At 47.2% G+C, this 17,494-nt stretch overlaps 1 protein-coding gene across 1 annotated transcript; it reads left to right on the top strand.

The window, feature by feature from the left end:
- Positions 1-283: 283 nt before the first annotated feature.
- Positions 284-2,280, top strand: LOC137424979 (zinc finger BED domain-containing protein 5-like). Its single transcript, XM_078772460.1, has 5 exons — positions 284-321; positions 501-987; positions 1,072-1,257; positions 1,374-1,499; positions 1,741-2,280. The coding sequence occupies exons 1-5, from the start codon at positions 284-286 to the stop codon at positions 2,278-2,280; spliced, it is 1,377 nt and encodes a 458-aa protein (XP_078628586.1).
- Positions 2,281-17,494: the final 15,214 nt, after the last annotated feature.

Raw genomic sequence — 17,494 nt, 5'->3', positions numbered from 1 at the left:
GGTGTTATGGGTCCTTGAGGGTTTTTTGGGTCCTCAGGGACTTTTGGGGCATCTGGGTATTTTGGGTCATCTAGGACTTTTGGGTCCTTGGGGACCTTTGGGTGATTTGGGTCATCAGGGACTTTTGGGTCATCAAGGAATTTTTGGGTCCTTGGGGACTTTTGGGTCCTTGGGGGACTTTTGTGTCTTTTGGGTCCTCAGGGACTTTTGGGTCTTTTGGGTCCTTGAGGACTTTTGGGTCATCTGGGTCATCTGTGTTAAAGGGTCTTCCAAGGTCTAAGGCATGGATTCCCAATCCGTGGGCCACAGCACGTTTTCCAGGTGGGCCACAGAGACTGTCCAATATTTGCTCAAATAATATAATCTTTTCACGCACAAGGCCTAAAACAAGAGTTCAATTCTGTGTGTGCTGGTGGTGGCCAGTGGTAGCCACCCACTATTCCCTGCATATTTTTTTAGTCTTGATTTTTTATATTTTCCCTTTTTTTTTTTCTTTCCAGAAACCCTTCTGAAATGACAAAACGAGGATATGATGAGCAATACATAAAGTTTGGATTCACATCCTTACATGATCGTGGAGAATTAAAGGGACAATACGTCCTGTGCCAGAAAGTTCTCGGAAATCAATCGTTGCAGCCATCGAAGTTGAAGCTCCATTTGGAGAGGATTCATCCACATCATCAAGAAAAAGATGTGGACTTCTTCAAGCGAATGGAAGAGAACGTGAAGCACCAGCGCTTGGATCAAAGTGGAACAATATTTCAGCAAAACAAGCGTCTTACGGAGGCTTCTTATGCCGTCAACCTCCTCATTGTGCAACAGAAGAAACCTCACACAGTCGGAGAGACTCTGATCAAGCCATGTACTCTGAAGATGGCTAGGATTCTGTTTGGAGAAGAAGCTGAAAAAAAGTTCAACCAAACTTCTCTGTCAAATAATACGGTTCAAAGGAGGATTGCTGACTTGTCTAGCGACATAAAAGAACAGGTGATTGCTGAAATCAAAGATGCTGCATTTGGATTGTTCTCAATTCAGTTGAATGAATCCACAGATGTTTCATCCTGTTCCCAGCTTCTTGCCTTTGTTCGGTATGTGAAGGGTGATTCCATCAAGGAAGAATTCTTATTCTGCCGTTCTCTCGAAAGAAATACCAGAGCTGTGGATGTGATGGAAAAAGTAACAGAGTTCTTTGACCATGAGGAGCTGAACTGGCACAATCTCTGTGGAGTGTGCACCGATGGCGCCCCAGCTATTCAAGTAGCAAAAGTGGCTTCCAAGCGCTTGTTCGAAATCTATCTCCAGGCATCATTTCTGTTCATTGTCTGATTCATTGGCAAGCTCTTGCTTCAAAAACCGTTCCATCTCATCTTCAGGATGTTCTTGAACAAGTCATCAAAATTGTGAACTACGTGAAAAGCAGTGCTTTGAATTTCCGACTGTTCAAGCAATTGTGCACAGAAATGGATTCAGAGCATAAGAACCTGCTTTACTACACCAAGGTGCGTTGGCTATCAAAAGGAAATGTTGTGGCACGAGTGTTTGAACTCCGAGAAGAGATGTAGAGTTTCCTACAGATGCAAGAAAAGCACAAACTTGAGGCTTCCTTCCATGAAAAGTTGTGGGTCTTTCGCCTCGCATACCTTGTGGATATTTTTGATCAACTGAACAGACTGAATCTAAAGCTGCAAGGAAAGGGAACAACTATCATTCAGTGCATTGACACTCAGGGCATTTATACAGAAGCTTGAAAACTGGAAACGAAAGGCTGAGGAAGGGAACTTTACCATGTTCGAATCTCTTTCAGAAGTCACTATTAATGAGCCGTTGGATCCTGGCGTTGCAAAGGATGTTGTGACACACCTCAGCTGTCTCCGAGAAGAATTTCGGCCGTACTTTCCAGAAATTGGGAGAGAAGGACTGGTGCTCATGAGGAATCCTTTTCTTGTTAAAGTCAGTGACATCCAGGATGACCTGCAAGATGAACTGATTGAATTTCAAAATGATTCTGGATGCAGAGATGTCTTTGAAGCTTCCTCTATGTCTGAGTTTTGGCCAAAAATGATCGGAAGCTACCCCAACATTGCAAAGGAATGCCTAAGGAAACTCCTGCCCATTACAACAACTTATCTTTGTGAATCAGGCTTTTCAACGTTGGTGCAGCTGAAGACAAAGGCTCGGAACCACATTGAATGTGAGGCAGATCTTAGATGTGCGCTTTCTACAACAGAACATAGGATTTGGAAACTGGTGCAGAACATTCAGGAGAACATCTCTCATTAAAGTAGCTTTAGGTTAAACTGGTTTGAGTTTTTTTCAATTGGCAGATACTGCAATGTTTTGTGTTACAGCCCACAAGCAAAGCACCCTGGAGATGAGTTTTCAAATATTTTTTTCTTTTCCTGGTTATTATTGCAATGTGTTAATAGAGTTTCATTTCTTAATTTAAAATAAATATTTGTTTTTTATGAAAAGCCTTGAAGTCTGAAGTGTTCATTTGCCTTTTCAATCGATTTTCTTGATGTTCTGTTCTAAAAATTTCTGGCAAGACCCTTTGTCACAAATAAATTTGCTTTGCTTTACTCGCATTAATTCATTTCACAAAGAAATTGCTCGAATGAGAAATATTGTTCCATTAAATACTCTTAAAGTCTAAATTGAATTAAGTTGTTGTTTTTTTTATTTTTTTATTTTTTTTTGTATACATAATCAAGGCTCGTGAAAGAGCTAACATTTATCACACAAACAAATCAAACAGACAAACAAACGAAGTGTATAAAAAGGGGAGCGGTAGACAAGATGGGGAGAGAAGGGGAAGCACATAAACACAACATTTGTGAGGGACATCGGGAATGTGTGGGAGGGAGAGGGCTTGGGGGGAGGCGGTTGGTACAAAGAAGTTGGTATTTCAAAAAAGAGGATTTGGGGTGAAATTAGTGGGGGCAGAACAGATGAAGGTTTTGGATGGGGGAAGATAAGAGATGGTGGGGAACAGCTGTTTTAAAGATCTGGAGGGAGGAGTGGGATTGAATGGAGTGGGGAAGTTTGTTCCAGAGGCGGGTGAAAAGAGGAATGAAAGAGTGAATGTGAGCAGAGAGTCTTGATTTTGGCAGTTTAACCATAAGAGGGTTGCAGGCAGATCTTGTGCGACCTTTAGGAATATTTGGGGGACAGAGCAGAGCCGGAGAAGAGTCGGTAGAAGACAGAAAGACCACCAACCTGCCTGCGGTAAGTAAGTGAAAGGCCCTCGGAGATAGCTTCATCACGGGAGATTCCAATGATTCTGAACGCTTTGGTTTCAACAGCGTGAAGACGAGCTAGGTGTGAGGCAGGAGCACCAGCCCAGAGGTGAGAACAGTATTCCATTGAGCGGCGGATGAAAGCCTTGTATGTGGTGAGGAGCTCAGGTGTGCCAGGGAAGGACTTCGCACGATGGAGGATGCCCAGTCGGCGACTGGCTTTGGAGGCCAGATTTCAAATGTGGTTTTCCCAAGAAAGATCATGGCAGATAGTCAGACCCAAAAGCTTGAGTGACAGAACTTCTTGGAGAGGATTATTCAGAAAGTGGATGGGAGGGTTGTCCAGTCGGTCTTTTCGGAGAGACATCGTAAGAGAGTGAGATTTGTCAGGATTGAAAGACATGTTCCACTTGTTTGCCCAGTCAGTGATTTTGTCCAGGTCTGCAGAGAGGGAGGAGGCTGCAGACTGCCGATCTGAGGGATGAGGAATGGAGCGGCAGAGAGTGGAGTCATCAGCAAAGAGATTGAGAGGATTTTCAAGAGAGTCGGAGAGATCATTGATGAAGACCAGAAAAAGCACAAGGCCCAGAACACTGCCTTGGGGAACTCCAGCCTGAACAGGAAGAGGAGATGAGAGAAACCCATTGAGGGCCACACGTTGCCTACGACTAGAGAGGAAGTCCGCCAGCCATGCGTGGAGATTTCCATGGATACCAAAGGAGGAAAGTTTGGTGAGCAGAGCGGGGTGCCAGACCGCATCGAAGGCACATGCTATATCGAGGGAGACAGCTCTAATTTCCTGTTTGGCATTGAAGACCTCCATGCATTGTTGAGACAGCAGAAGCAGCATGTCCAGAGTAGAGTGACCTGGTCTGAAAACAAATTGATGATCAGAGATCAAGCCATTGGAGAAGATGAAAGATTTCATATCCGAAGCAATGATGGATTCCATGACTTTGCTGATAATTGGGAGAAGGCTGATTGGTCTGTAGTTACTAGGATCTGTTTTTGCACCTTTTTTGTGTAAAGCGGTGATGTTGGCTGATTTCCAAGCAGATGGCAGTTGACCTTGAGCAAAAGAGAGGGTGAAGACAACAGAGAGAGGGAGCGAAAGAGCGGAAGAACAGGATTTTAGGACCTGTGGGCTGGTGCCGTCAGGTCCAGTTGCAGAATCAGAGTCGAGGGTTGACAGAAACTTTTCCACCTTGTCAGGAGGAAAGGACACAGAGTCCAGGAGCAGCTGGGTGCGACTGGGTATGGTGGGTACAGAGAGGGATGGGTTTGGGACACAAGATTTGGAGGCAAACACAGAGTTGGGGCATTCAGCTTTTTCACGTGTGGAGTCAGCTGTGTAGCCGTTTGAGGTAAGGGATGGGATGGAGGGGGAACAAACACCAGATACAGATTTGACCAGACGCCACCAGGATTTGGAAGAGGGAGACAGATAAGAGTGTTCGGTCTTGAGAACGGAGAGATATTGTTTCCTGGCTCTCCTGAGGGTGGACACACACTTGTTTTGGGCTTTGTGAAAGGAAATGAGATTTCCTTCTGTTGGATTTGCTTTCCAGGAGATGAAGGCAAGTTGTTTCTGGGCAACAGCCTCACCACAAGATTCCGTGTATCATGGATGGGAGGAGGGGTATGACAACTGAAGACGAGATGGGATAAATCTGTGATTGAGAGAGAGCAATTTACTTTGGAAGAATTCCCAGGATGAGTTGATGTCAGAGGTGGTAGAGATGGGAGACCAGTCCAGATGATTGATGGCTGCTTGAAGACCGAGCCAGTTGGCCTGAGTGGAATGCCAGACTCGTCGACGCTGAGGAGGCTCCCTGAGAATGGTCAGAGAGATGTCCACTTTAACAAGCACATGATCAGATGAGCCGATTGAAGCAGAAGAAGAGCAGCGGACATTTTCAGGGAAGTTAGTCATAACCAAGTCCAGAAGAGAAGATGCTCCGTTGACTGAGATCCAGGTCGGGAAATTGACAGATTGTGTCAGTCCCAGTGAGTCGCAGCAGTCCTTTGCTGAGGAGCCATGGCTGGTGAGAGAGGTACCCACACCCAGCCAACTGGCATGGTGACAATTGAAATCACCACATATGAGGAAGAGAGGAGTTGGGATGAGTGGATAGAAGTTGGTCCATATTATCAGACAGCGAGATGTACATGGAGTCATCACCGTTTGGTGGACGGTACAACACACATATGAACAAGAGGTGGGAGCGAAGGGGAAGCCGTAGCCAGAGGTATTCCTGGAGGTGAGGTGGAGAGAGTGCAGTGCAGGGCGAGTGAGGAAGAGAGTTTTTGATAAAGATAGCAACCCCGCCTCCAGGACGAGGCTCAGGTCTATCATACCGGAGGAGGGAGTAACCCGGGAGAGATACTAAGGAATCAGAGACATCATGAAGGAGGAAAGTTTCTGTTGAGCAGATCACGTCTGGTTTGTCAGAAGCAACCTGTATGGAGAGATCAGTTAAGTTTGTATGAAGGCCCCGGATGTTTGAGGTCCATACCGTTAATGAAGAGGGAGGAGGAGCATCGGATACAGAACAGGGGGGAGGAGGGGTCGGGTAAGATGTGGAAGATGTGGAAGAGGTGGAAGAGGTAGGGAGAGCTGTTGGAGGTGTGTCAGAGATTTCAGAATAGCTCGGAGAAAGGGAAGGATGGGGCGGACAAAAGGTTTGATGGTGATTGGGTGAGGCACAATGAGGTGTTATTTGAGGTTATGAGGTTGTGGTTCTTATTGACATTTCCTTGGTTTCCAAAAATTGCTATGACCCCCACTGGGCCATGACATGTCAGGTCAAAAGCCAGTTGGGCCACATAGCGAAAAAAGTTGGGAAACACTGGTCTAAGGGGTCTCAGCAGTCTAAAGGGTTATAAGGTACATTTGAATAGTACTTAATTAATTGACGTCAAAAAGTATGACACACACACACACACACACACACTTCCATTTAAAGCCGGTGTTGTCAATAAACGAGTACGTATTATGTTGAAAACCTGATTATGCCTTGGCTCGAGAATCCGAAGCGCAGTGGAGGCAGCCATCTTGCGGATGCGGAAGTATGCATAACAAATTTAAAACGTTCATTAGGAGTTTCTTTCACCCGTCATCGTTTGATTCACAATCTTATGCACCTCCAATGTATTAATAAAATAATTTAAGACCAACATCGGCCTGCACGGGCCTGGTTATCTTCAACAAAATACGTCACCAAACACCGGACCCAATGAGAGTCGAGCATTTGCAAAAATATTTCTAAAATGAAATCGCTCAATGGTCGCCGCCATCGACCGGATGCGGAAGTTTGCATAAAACAATTGCGAAAAAGTTCAATAGGCGTTTGTTACACCCGTCGTTCTTTGATTCACAATCTAATGAAACCTCTAATTAGTAATTAAAATACGTTAAGACCAACCTCGTTGTCTTCAACGAAAATCGTCATCAAACACCAGAACCAATGAGATTCGAGCATTTGAAAAAATATTATTACGCGTTTCGGAGGGTGAAAACGGCATCAAATATTCTAACATTGACGAAGAATTATTTTTTAGAAATCTCGCGGCCGTATGGGATAGTTTTTCACGGCCAGAAATATGGTATAAGCGGTTTACATATTTAGTTTAGAAATACGGATAGTTTTTCACGGCCGGAAATATCCGAAGTTGAGACGGAATTCACCGAATTAATCACTGCAAGCTAACGTCTTCTGGTGGAGAAAGCTGCCGTGCCTGGAGAGAACCAGTCCTGCCAGTGACTGAAGTTAGAAGACTACACACATACTGTGAAAACGTATGTTAAGCCCAGTTAAAATTTCTTAAAATAGGCCTTAAGCTAGCACATCGTATCGTTACTTCCTTAAGCTTCTTGTGACATTTATTGTATGCAGGTATTGGGGAGGACTGTCTGCTCTTCTCTTTTACCAAGTCTTACCAGGTACGGTACCTACTACACCTACCTACTGCCAACTACCTAACCTACTGATGCCATGGTGATGGGTAAAATAGTGGCAAGAGGTATGCAGGTATTGGGGAGGACTGTCTGCTCTTCTCTTTTACCAAGTTTTACCAGGTACGGTACCTACACCTACCTTCTACCAACTACCTAACCTACTGATACCATAGTGATGGGTAAAATAGTGGCAAGAGGCTTTGGCTTCGCCGGCTCATTGCGGCTTTGCAGTCGGTACTAGTAGTAGATTCAATTCCCGTGGATTCCTTGTTCAGGCTTTTTATACGACGCCATCAGTGATGCGCCGATGTAACGAATCTGGCGCAGAGAAACCGTGACTTGAGATGGTTATTGATCACGTGGTTTGCTTTTACCTTGACCCGTGACTGGAGGGATGGTGATCACGTGCCCCGTGTGCGGTGTATGGCGCTGGTACCTCGCTATTATTTTATTTGTATAAATGTAACAATGAAAAACAAGGCATTTCCCGAGATATGATATTTCTGCTGATATAATATTTGATCCCACATAACATTATCACGCATAACGCCGACACGGAGGCGAATGTGTCTAGCGGCTACGCCCCCATCAAGCTGATTGATAGTCATAGCCACGCCTACCCCAGTCCTATTCTTTTACATAGGAATGTCATTTTCCGGACTTTTCATGGAATCCTTTAAAGCTACGAGAATTATAATACCAAAGGATGTTGCAGGAAGTAAAACTCTATCGAATGGTAGCAGAATCGTTGCCATTGATAGAGGCAGCTCGGACATATGTCGTCTGAAGTAGATTCCTATTATTATGAACAAGAAGATGAATTCCCAGGTTTGAGTGATCTTGTTATTTTGCTTTATTTTTGCTTTTTCCATGGTCTGGAGAACTGAAAAGTGATCCCTACCTCGACAATCAGCCGAACAGACCAGATAGGCTCTCATATGTAGCCTAAGTGAGTTTTTAAAGAAGATAACCCAACTTTAGTTTTGCATGTAGCAGATAGGAGCGACGTTTTTTCCGCGCCATCCCTACTTAGAAAGGACTAGCGTACTCTCTGATACAACTAATTGTTCCTTCCCTTCCTCGCGTGCGGAAAGTTACACATTATTAATATTATCTTATTGAAGAGCAACGAGTTTCCAAAGGGAAATGCACGCTTTATACTGTAGCGGTTACCGGAAGCATGACACCGTGCACCGGCCGATGACGCAACCGGCGAGCGGTCACGTGTCCGGACTCGCCCGGGCGGAGCCAGACCTGCCCTTCTCGGGCGAACACTTTAGTCTAGTAGGAAGACTAGGTCCCCCTGCACCCCCCGGAGATATACTTCTAATCAGTGTTTCTAGATTGGAAAAAATGTGTAGAAAATGACTAGCTATGGCCCCAAGCTGAAAAAATGTCCCACATACCATTTTTATGCAAATTACTGCTGCAAATTTTATGCAAAATTATGCAAATTTTATGCAAATTTTTGATGAGGAGTAGAGTTGAGGGGTCTTTGAGGGCTTCATCGAGGTGCTCTCGGTTGCAAGACTGGGTCATTCTGAGAAGCACAGCAGGGTCAGAGATCATGATGTTCTCCTCCTCAGTGAATCTCTCCATCAACAGCCTCTCCATTGCCTCACACACTGTTTTGAGGCAAAAGAGGGACTTTGCGTAGGCCTTTCCACTGAGAACACCTTTGAGAGATCCACTTGTTACTAGTTGTGCCTCAAAGAGAATCTCTGCATATCCAGAACCACGCATCTTGTGTCCAGTGAGCATCCCGATGTAGTTCATGGATGTGTGGAAGGGTCCAATCGTTACTACATGACTAGCAAATTCATTTGGCCAGCGCCAGATGATGGGAAGGGCTTTCATGCAGACACCCAGATCAAATGTATTCAGGACCCATCTCTGACCCACCTCAGCAGTTGCTGCCTCGGAACGCTTCAGTAGCTCACGAACAACTGCGTTGTCTGTGATCGGTCTGTGCCTGGTGCCTGCATGGCATGGCAATGGCCTGCAGCCTGTGCCTGGGCTAGGGGGTTTCACCTCTGCAACTGGTTCTCCCCCACCCAGCAAATCAACAGTCGACTACTGCACGCCTATCCACCAACCGATCACAGACAACGCAGTTGTTCGTGAGCTACTGAAGCGTTCCGAGGCAGCAACTGCTGAGGTGGGTCAGAGATGGGTCCTGAATACATTTGATCTGGGTGTCTGCATGAAAGCCCTTCCCATCATCTGGCGCTGGCCAAATGAATTTGCTAGTCATGTAGTAACGATTGGACCCTTCCACACATCCATGAACTACATCGGGATGCTCACTGGACACAAGATGCGTGGTTCTGGATATGCAGAGATTCTCTTTGAGGCACAACTAGTAACAAGTGGATCTCTCAAAGGTGTTCTCAGTGGAAAGGCCTACGCAAAGTCCCTCTTTTGCCTCAAAACAGTGTGTGAGGCAATGGAGAGGCTGTTGATGGAGAGATTCACTGAGGAGGAGAACATCATGATCTCTGACCCTGCTGTGCTTCTCAGAATGACCCAGTCTTGCAACCGAGAGCACCTCGATGAAGCCCTCAAAGACCCCTCAACTCTACTCCTCATCAAAAATTTGCATAAAATTTGCATAATTTTGCATAAAATTTGCAGCAGTAATTTGCATAAAAATGGTATGTGGGACATTTTTTCAGCTTGGGGCCATAGCTAGTCATTTTCTACACATTTTTTCCAATCTAGAAACACTGATTAGAAGTATATCTCCGGGGGGTGCAGGGGGACCTAGTCTTCCTACTAGACTACTTGCCTTGCATACCACGCCCCGTCGAGAAGCGTGACTTACCTATTTTGCATACCACGCCCCGCCCGAGAGGCGTGGCTTTTGCGTGGACAGTTTGCGAAAAAATTGCCGCCCGTTCGAGGGGCGGATTCAGTGTGCTTTTGAGTTCTTTGGTTTTGAGCTAAATAAATAGCTCGGTGAAACTTCGTTCTTGTGTCGTCCATTTTGTCTGGCTTTATCGTGCGAGCACAGCTCCCACAATTGGTGACCCCTTTCTACGAACACGGCGATGGAGTCAGCTGTAGCTTTGAAGCTCCCGGGCTTTTGGGAATCTCATGCGGCCGTTTGGTTTGCTCAAGCGGATTCTCAATTCGCCCTGCGGAACATTACGGAGGACAGGACGTGCTACCACCACGTGGCCTCCGCGCTCAACGCCTCCGCCGCGACCCAAGTCTTGAGCTTCCTACAGCACCCGCCGGACGCCGACAAATACGGTGCACTCAAAGGCCTACTCCTCGGTGCGTTTGGACTCACGGAGACCGAACGCGCACGACAACTACGACACCTCCCGGAGCTGGGCGAGGCCCGTCCATCTGAAAGCATGGACCACATGCTTGCTCTTCTCGGTGGCCACAGCCCGGACTTCCTCTTCCGCGAGCTGTTCCTCCAGCGGCTACCCGGGCAGGTACGATTAGCTTTGGCTAATTCGCCCATCACGGACCCTCGCGCCCTGGCCAAGGAGGCCGATAAATTTTTCTCGGCCAGGCGACATCTCGGAGCGGCCGCCTGGGACCCTGGGCTGACCGAGGCAACGCCCGTGCCACGACCGGCGCCTCTACCGGCCGAGTCCGTACCACTGACGGCTGCAGCCGCTGCGACGCCCCATCGACCGAACCCGACGCGACCGGCGGAGCCACCACCAGAGCGGACCATGTGCTATTACCACGCCAGGTTCAGGCAGAAGGCCAGAACGTGCCGCCCTCCGTGCACTTTCGGCAGGTCGGGAAACGACCAGGCCGACGCTCGCTGCCTGCCATGAGCGTCGGCCATTCAGGCAGCCTTCTGTTTATCACGGACACGGAGTCCGGGCGGCGTTTTTTGTGTGACACCGGTGCTCAGCTGAGCGTGATACCTGCCTCGGTAGAGGACAAACAGGCCGCGCTATGCAGCCCTGCCTTGGTCGCCGCAAACGGTTCCTCCATCCGCACCTTCGGTTTGCGCAGCGTCGCATTCTGCTTCGGGGGCCAGCGCTTCAGGTGGGACTTCATCACGGCGAACGTGAACATGGCCTTGCTGGGTGCAGATTTTCTTTGTGCACATGGGCTTTTGGTCGACGTCAAACGGCGTCGGCTCATCAACGTGGAGACCTTCAGCTCGCTCGCTTGCTCATTGAGCGGCTCCGCTCCGACCAAGCTAGCCTGCGTGCTCCCGGCTGGGGACGATTTCACCCGCCTACTCGCCGAGTTTCCCGCCCTCACGCAGCCGACGTTTTCGGCCATCGCCGTCAAGCACGGCGTTGAACACCACATCCCGACCACAGGTCCACCGGTCTACGCCAGGGCTCGCCGCCTCGACCGGCCAAACTCGCCGTGGCGAAGTCGGAATTCGATGCGCTGGAGCGATTGGGCATAGTGCGGCGCTCGAATAGCGCGTGGGCCTCGCCCCTGCACATCGTGCCCAAACCGGGTGGCGGATGGCGACCATGCGGTGATTACCGCCGCCTCAACGACGCCACCACCCCCGATCGGTACCTGATACCACACATACAGGGACTTTTCCGCCCGTTTGGCGGGGCGGGTGATCTTCTCCAAGGTCGACCTCATTCGGGGCTACCACCAGGTACCCGCCCGGCCGGCCGACGTTCCGAAGACGGCTGTAATTACACCTTTTGGCCTCTTCGAGTTCCTCTGAATGCCGTTTGGCCTTAAGAACGCAGCCCAGGCCTTCCAGCAGCTGATGGACAGTGTGCTGCGCAATCTCACCTTTCTGTTCGTCTACCTGGATGACATTCTCATCGCCAGCACTTCCCGGGCGGAGCACCTCGTCCACCTGCGCACGCTTTTCGAGCACCTCGGCCAACACGGCCTCATCATCAACCCGGCGAAATGCCAGTTTGGCGTAACGGCCGTCGACTTCCTGGGGCACCGCATCACGAAGCGCGGGGCCGTCCCGCTGCCTGCCAAGGTGGAGGCAGTCACAAGTTTCCTGCGCCCCAGCTCCATCAAGGCCCTACAGGAATTTTTGGGGATGGAAAATTTTTACCACCGGTTCGTGCCTTGCGCCGCCCAACTCATGCGCCCCCTGTACGTAGCCCTCCGGGGCAAGCCGGCCAAGCACGACGTCGCAGACCACAGAGATGGACGCGGCGTTCACGGGCGCTAAGCTGGCCCTCGCCAACGCGACCATGCTGGCGCACCCGGTGTTTGACGCACCCATCGCCCTCACCACAGACGCTTCCGACTACGCGGTGGGCGCCGTGCACGAACAGTGGGTGAACGGGGCTTGGCAACCACTGGCCTTCTTCAGCCGGCAGCTTCGACCTAACGAGCGCAAGTATAGCGGTTTCGACCGCGAGCTCCTCGGCCTTTACCTGGCCGTTCGCCACTTCCGCCATCTTTTGGAGGGCCGCCCGTTCACGGCGTTTATGGACCACAAACCCCTGGTCTTCGCTATGGCCAAGGTTACGGAGCCATGGTCGGCCCGCCAGCAGCGCCACCTCTCCGCCGTGTCCGAATTTATGACGGACATCCGGCATGTTGCAGGCAAGGACAACGCTGTGGCCGATTGCCTCTCCCGGTCCGGCGCGAATGCACCTGGGGGTGGACTTCGCCCGCATGGCGGCCGACCAGACCGCCGACCCCACGGTGCAAGCCCTCCGGACAGCGGACACAGGCCTGCGGTTGGCCGACGTCCCCTTCGAGGACACAGGCACAGTTTTCCTGTGTGACGTTTCCCTGGGCCAACCTCGCCCCATCGTGCCCACCGGATGGCAGCGGCACATTTTTGACGCCCTCCACGGCCTTTCCCACCCGGGCCGGAAAGCATCACAGAAGCTCGTGGCAGCAAAGTTCGTCTGGCACAGGCTCCGTAAGGACGTCCGCGACTGGGCCAATGCCTGTGTCGCCTGACCTACCACCCCCAAACAAATCGCCAGGGGTCGTTTCGGCCGGGTCATCAGGACCCCCCTCAAACTGACTCTCCCGGTGCAGGTTAATTCTGGGGGGGCGCATGTAGCGGTTACCGGAAGCATGACACAATTACCGTGCACCGGCCGATGACGCAACCGGCGAGCGGTCACGTGTCCGGACTCGCCCGGGCGTAGCCAGACCTGCCCTTCTCGGGCGAACACTTGCCTTGCATACCACGCCCCGTCGAGAGGCTGGACTTACCTATTTTGCATACCACGCCCCGCCTGAGATGCGTGGCTTTTGTGTGTTCAGTTTGCGATATAAATTGCCGCCCGTGCGAGGGGCGGATTCAGTGTGCTTTTGAGTTCTTTGGTTTTGAGCTAAATAAATAGCTCGGTGAAACTTCGTTCTTGTGTCGTCCATTTTGTCTGGCTTTATCGTGCGAGCACAGCTCCCACAATACCTCTTTAATATATTATTACAAAAATCTAACATGATGCCCTAATGGTGAAATGGATAAAGCATCAAACGCTGGAGCTGGGCATTGTGTTTGACTCCCATCCGGGTAGAATAATTGTTTTCCCCTTACTTTTTCAAGTCTTTTATAACGTCTTGAATAAAGTCCTGTACGATGAACAAATGCATTTTGTTGCATTTGTGATTTCTTAAGGATTTTAGAAGGATTTTAGAAGGCTGAAAATTTTAGAAGCAAATGCTTTGTACGTCAAGGTAGTATGTTCCAAACTTCAGCAAGGTTCGTTTCCGCATTATTGGGTTTTATAAAGGAAAAACCTCGAATCAATGTTGGTGTCTTGCGGGACCATCATTGGGTCCCACAATTGGATTATGGGAAGGGACCATCATTGGAGGTTTGTCATTACAACGCATGTCATTCAATTATCCTGACAATTAATGGGGGGTGGGAACAACTTTCAATTGAGATGCTGTTGATGACTTCTCAAAAAGAGTTGGAAGTCCATCCAGACTTCCACACAAACTTTGGAAAAGAAGGGACATTCTTGGGGAAAAAATCCAGGGGCACTCTTATAGTATGTAATTCCCTGTGTGTCGCAAGAGGCAAATAACAGGGTTTGCGGCAGGAAGGGCATCCGGCCATAAAACATTGCTTAAAAAAGGGGACCATGGTGCCCGAAAAAGGCCAACCCCTGCTTTGCGGGGGGAAATGGCTTCTAAAGGTGGTTCCTCTTCATGTGGCAAACTATATAAAAGAAGAGACATTCAATAGCTTGTAGAAAATGTCGAATAAGAGAAAAGAAGGGACATTCCATGGCTTGTGGAAAATGGCAGACAATAGAAAATAAGATACATTCAAAAATTCTCGTGTGCATGCATGTACTACATGTGTAGCGGCTTCTCATGGCCCTTAGAAACCATTTGCCAAAGTGTGTCCTCGGGCTTGTACTTATAGCTTATGTGGATGTGCCGTTTGAGATGCCAATATATGTTGTGAGAGGCCAATGGGGTAATATTTAAGAGTTAACACATTGACTGCCAACTCTTATAGTATACAGTATACCACTCCCATTTGCCATGCCAAGTATGCATGTGCATATACAGTACAGTACTTTATTTTCAAATTTTACCCTACTATGAGCAAATCTAAATTAATTTATTATACACTGGTGGGGAAACCCCACCTTACGGGAAAACTTCAGCTGGCAGTGGCACAAGATTTTCAATTCCATATGACAGGTACGTGCTACCTGGTAGGACTACATTTATGCCTCCGCCGACAAAGTCGAAGGATGCATTATGTTTTCAGGTTGTCTGTCCGGCTGTCCGTCCATCCGTCCGTGATAGGTTTTCTTTACCGTGATAACTTGAGAATGGCTGAAGAGATCTTTGTCAAACTTGGTGCAGGTATGTATGATGAGGTAAAGAGGAACTGATTAGATTTTGGGGTCAAGAGGTCAAAGGTCAAATGTCAAAGTCTGTATTAGGTCTATAACTTGAGAACGGCTGGAGTTATCTAATTCTAGCTTGCTACAGATATGTATAATGTTGTAAAGATTAACTTATTAGATTTTGGTGTCAAAGGTCAAAGTCTGTATTAGGTGTATAACTTGAGAACAGCTGAAGTTATCTCATTCAAACATGGTACAGGTATGTATAATGACGTAAAGATTAACTAATTAGAATTTGGGGTCAATAGGTAAAAGGTCAAAGTCTGTAATAGGTCTATAACTTGAGAATGGCTGAATTGATCCGATTCAAATTTGGTATGGGTATGTATAATGATGTAAAGATTAACTGATTCGATTTTGGGGTCAATAGGTCAAAGTCTGTTGTACGTCTATAACTTGAGAATGCCTAAAGTGATCTAATTCAAACTTGGTACACGTATGTATAATGATTTAAAGATTAACTGTTTAAATGTTGGTGTCAAGAGGTCAAAGGTCAAAGGTCAAATTCTGTAATAGGTCTATAACTTGAAAATGGCTGAAATGATCTAATTCAAACTTGGTACAGGTATGTATAATGACGTAAAGATTAACTAATTAGAATTTGGGGTCAATAGGTAAAAGGTCAAAGTCTGTAATAGGTCTATAACTTGAGAATGGCTGAATTGATCCGATTCAAATTTGGTATGGGTATGTATAATGATGTAAAGATTAACTGATTCGATTTTGGGGTCAATAGGTCAAAGTCTGTTGTAGGTCTATAACTTGAGAATGCCTAAAGTGATCTAATTCAAACTTGGTACACGTATGTATAATGATTTAAAGATTAACTGTTTAAATGTTGGTGTCAATAGGTCAAAGGTCAAAGGTCAAATTCTGTAATAGGTCTATAACTTGAAAATGGCTGAAATGATCTAATTCAAACTTGGTACAGGTATGTATAATGACGTAAAGATTAACTAATTAGAATTTGGGGTCAATAGGTAAAAGGTCAAAGTCTGTAATAGGTCTATAACTTGAGAATGGCTGAATTGATCCGATTCAAATTTGGTATGGGTATGTATAATGATGTAAAGATTAACTGATTCGATTTTGGGGTCAATAGGTCAAAGTCTGTTGTAGGTCTATAACTTGAGAATGCCTAAAGTGATCTAATTCAAACTTGGTACACGTATGTATAATGATTTAAAGATTAACTGTTTAAATGTTGGTGTCAAGAGGTCAAAGGTCAAAGGTCAAATTCTGTAATAGGTCTATAACTTGAAAATGGCTGAAATGATCTAATTCAAACTTGGTACAGGTATGTATAATGATGTAAAGATTAACTTATGAGATTTTGGGGTCAAGAGGTCAAAGTCTGTAATGGATCTATAACTTGAGAATGGCTGAAATGATCTAATTCAAACTTGGTGCAGGTATGTATAATGATGTAAAGATTAACTGATTAGATTTTGGGGTCAAGAGGTGAAAGGTCAAAGTCTGTAATAGGTCTATAACTTGAGAATGGCTGAAATGATCTAATTCAAACTTGGTGCAGGTATGTATAATGATGCAAAGATTAACTGATTAGATTTTGGGGTCTCGACGTCAATGGTCAGAGGTCATGTCAGGTAAAAATGTGATAACTTAGACACAGCTGAATGGATTTAAATCAAACTTGGTACAAGTATTATAATGATGTAACAATGTGGGCAGAGGCAAATCGGTCGACGTCGTGAGGTCGAAGAGTGTTGTTCTAGTTTGCATTGAATCGAAGTTGGCATTATGTCATTGCTAATGGTAGATTGTGTGCTGAGTACCACATATTTTTTCTTTTTTGCTACTGGATCATTCGCATTCAAAATGCTGAGGCTTCCATCCAGCTACTACAACTACTAATCCACATGCCCAACTAAGCGACGTAGCGACCCCCATAACTGTCGGTCTTCCACCTTCTGCTAACATTCGCATGGGCTAAGGCCAATCAACTTGTCATACTGGCGCAACCAAGAGAATCTCGGGCGTCATTCAGGTGAGACCGGGTCAATGACCATGGCAGAGATTTATGGCAAATTCCAGGGAGATATGAGCCGGTAGATGTTCACTTAAGCGGCGGATGTGTCCAAACAAGGAATAGTGTCTCCTTGCAATATAGAGTGTGATCCGGCTAATTCTAGTGATCTCCCAGATGGTCCTGTTTGAGACTCGATCATACCATCGAACCCCAAGGATGTGGCGTTGACATCGCATATGGAAAGCTTGAAGGATATCTTGGTATCCATGGAAATCTCCACGCATGGCTGGCGGACTTCCTCTCTCGTCGCAGTCAACGTGTGGCCCTGAATGGGTTTCTCTCATTTCCTCTTCCTGTTCAGGCTGGAGTTCCCCAAGGCAGTGTTCTGGGCCCTGTGCTTTTTCTGGTCTTCATCAATGATCTCTCTGACTCTCTTGAAAATCCTCTATCTCTTTGTTGATGACTCCACTCTCTGCCGCTCCATTCCTCATCCCTC

This window comes from Myxine glutinosa, chromosome 1 (assembly GCF_964187855.1).
Source record: "Myxine glutinosa chromosome 1, kmMyxGlut1.1, whole genome shotgun sequence".
Taxonomy (NCBI): Eukaryota; Metazoa; Chordata; class Myxini; order Myxiniformes; family Myxinidae; genus Myxine; species Myxine glutinosa.
The sequence above is the reverse complement of the archived record's forward strand: the minus strand, read 5'-3'. Positions and strand labels throughout refer to the sequence as shown.

What these genes read in the sequence shown, in the direction of transcription:
- LOC137424979 (XM_078772460.1), top strand. Translation starts at nt 284, where the DNA reads ATGGATTCCCAATCCGTGGGCCACAGCACGTTTTCCAG. An exon ending in CTAGCGACATAAAAGAACAG is followed by an intron (nt 988 to 1,071) that starts GTGATTGCTGAA and finishes TCCTGTTCCCAG; the next exon opens with CTTCTTGCCTTTGTTCGGTA. An exon ending in ACCTGCTTTACTACACCAAG is followed by an intron (nt 1,500 to 1,740) that starts GTGCGTTGGCTA and finishes GCATTTATACAG; the next exon opens with AAGCTTGAAAACTGGAAACG.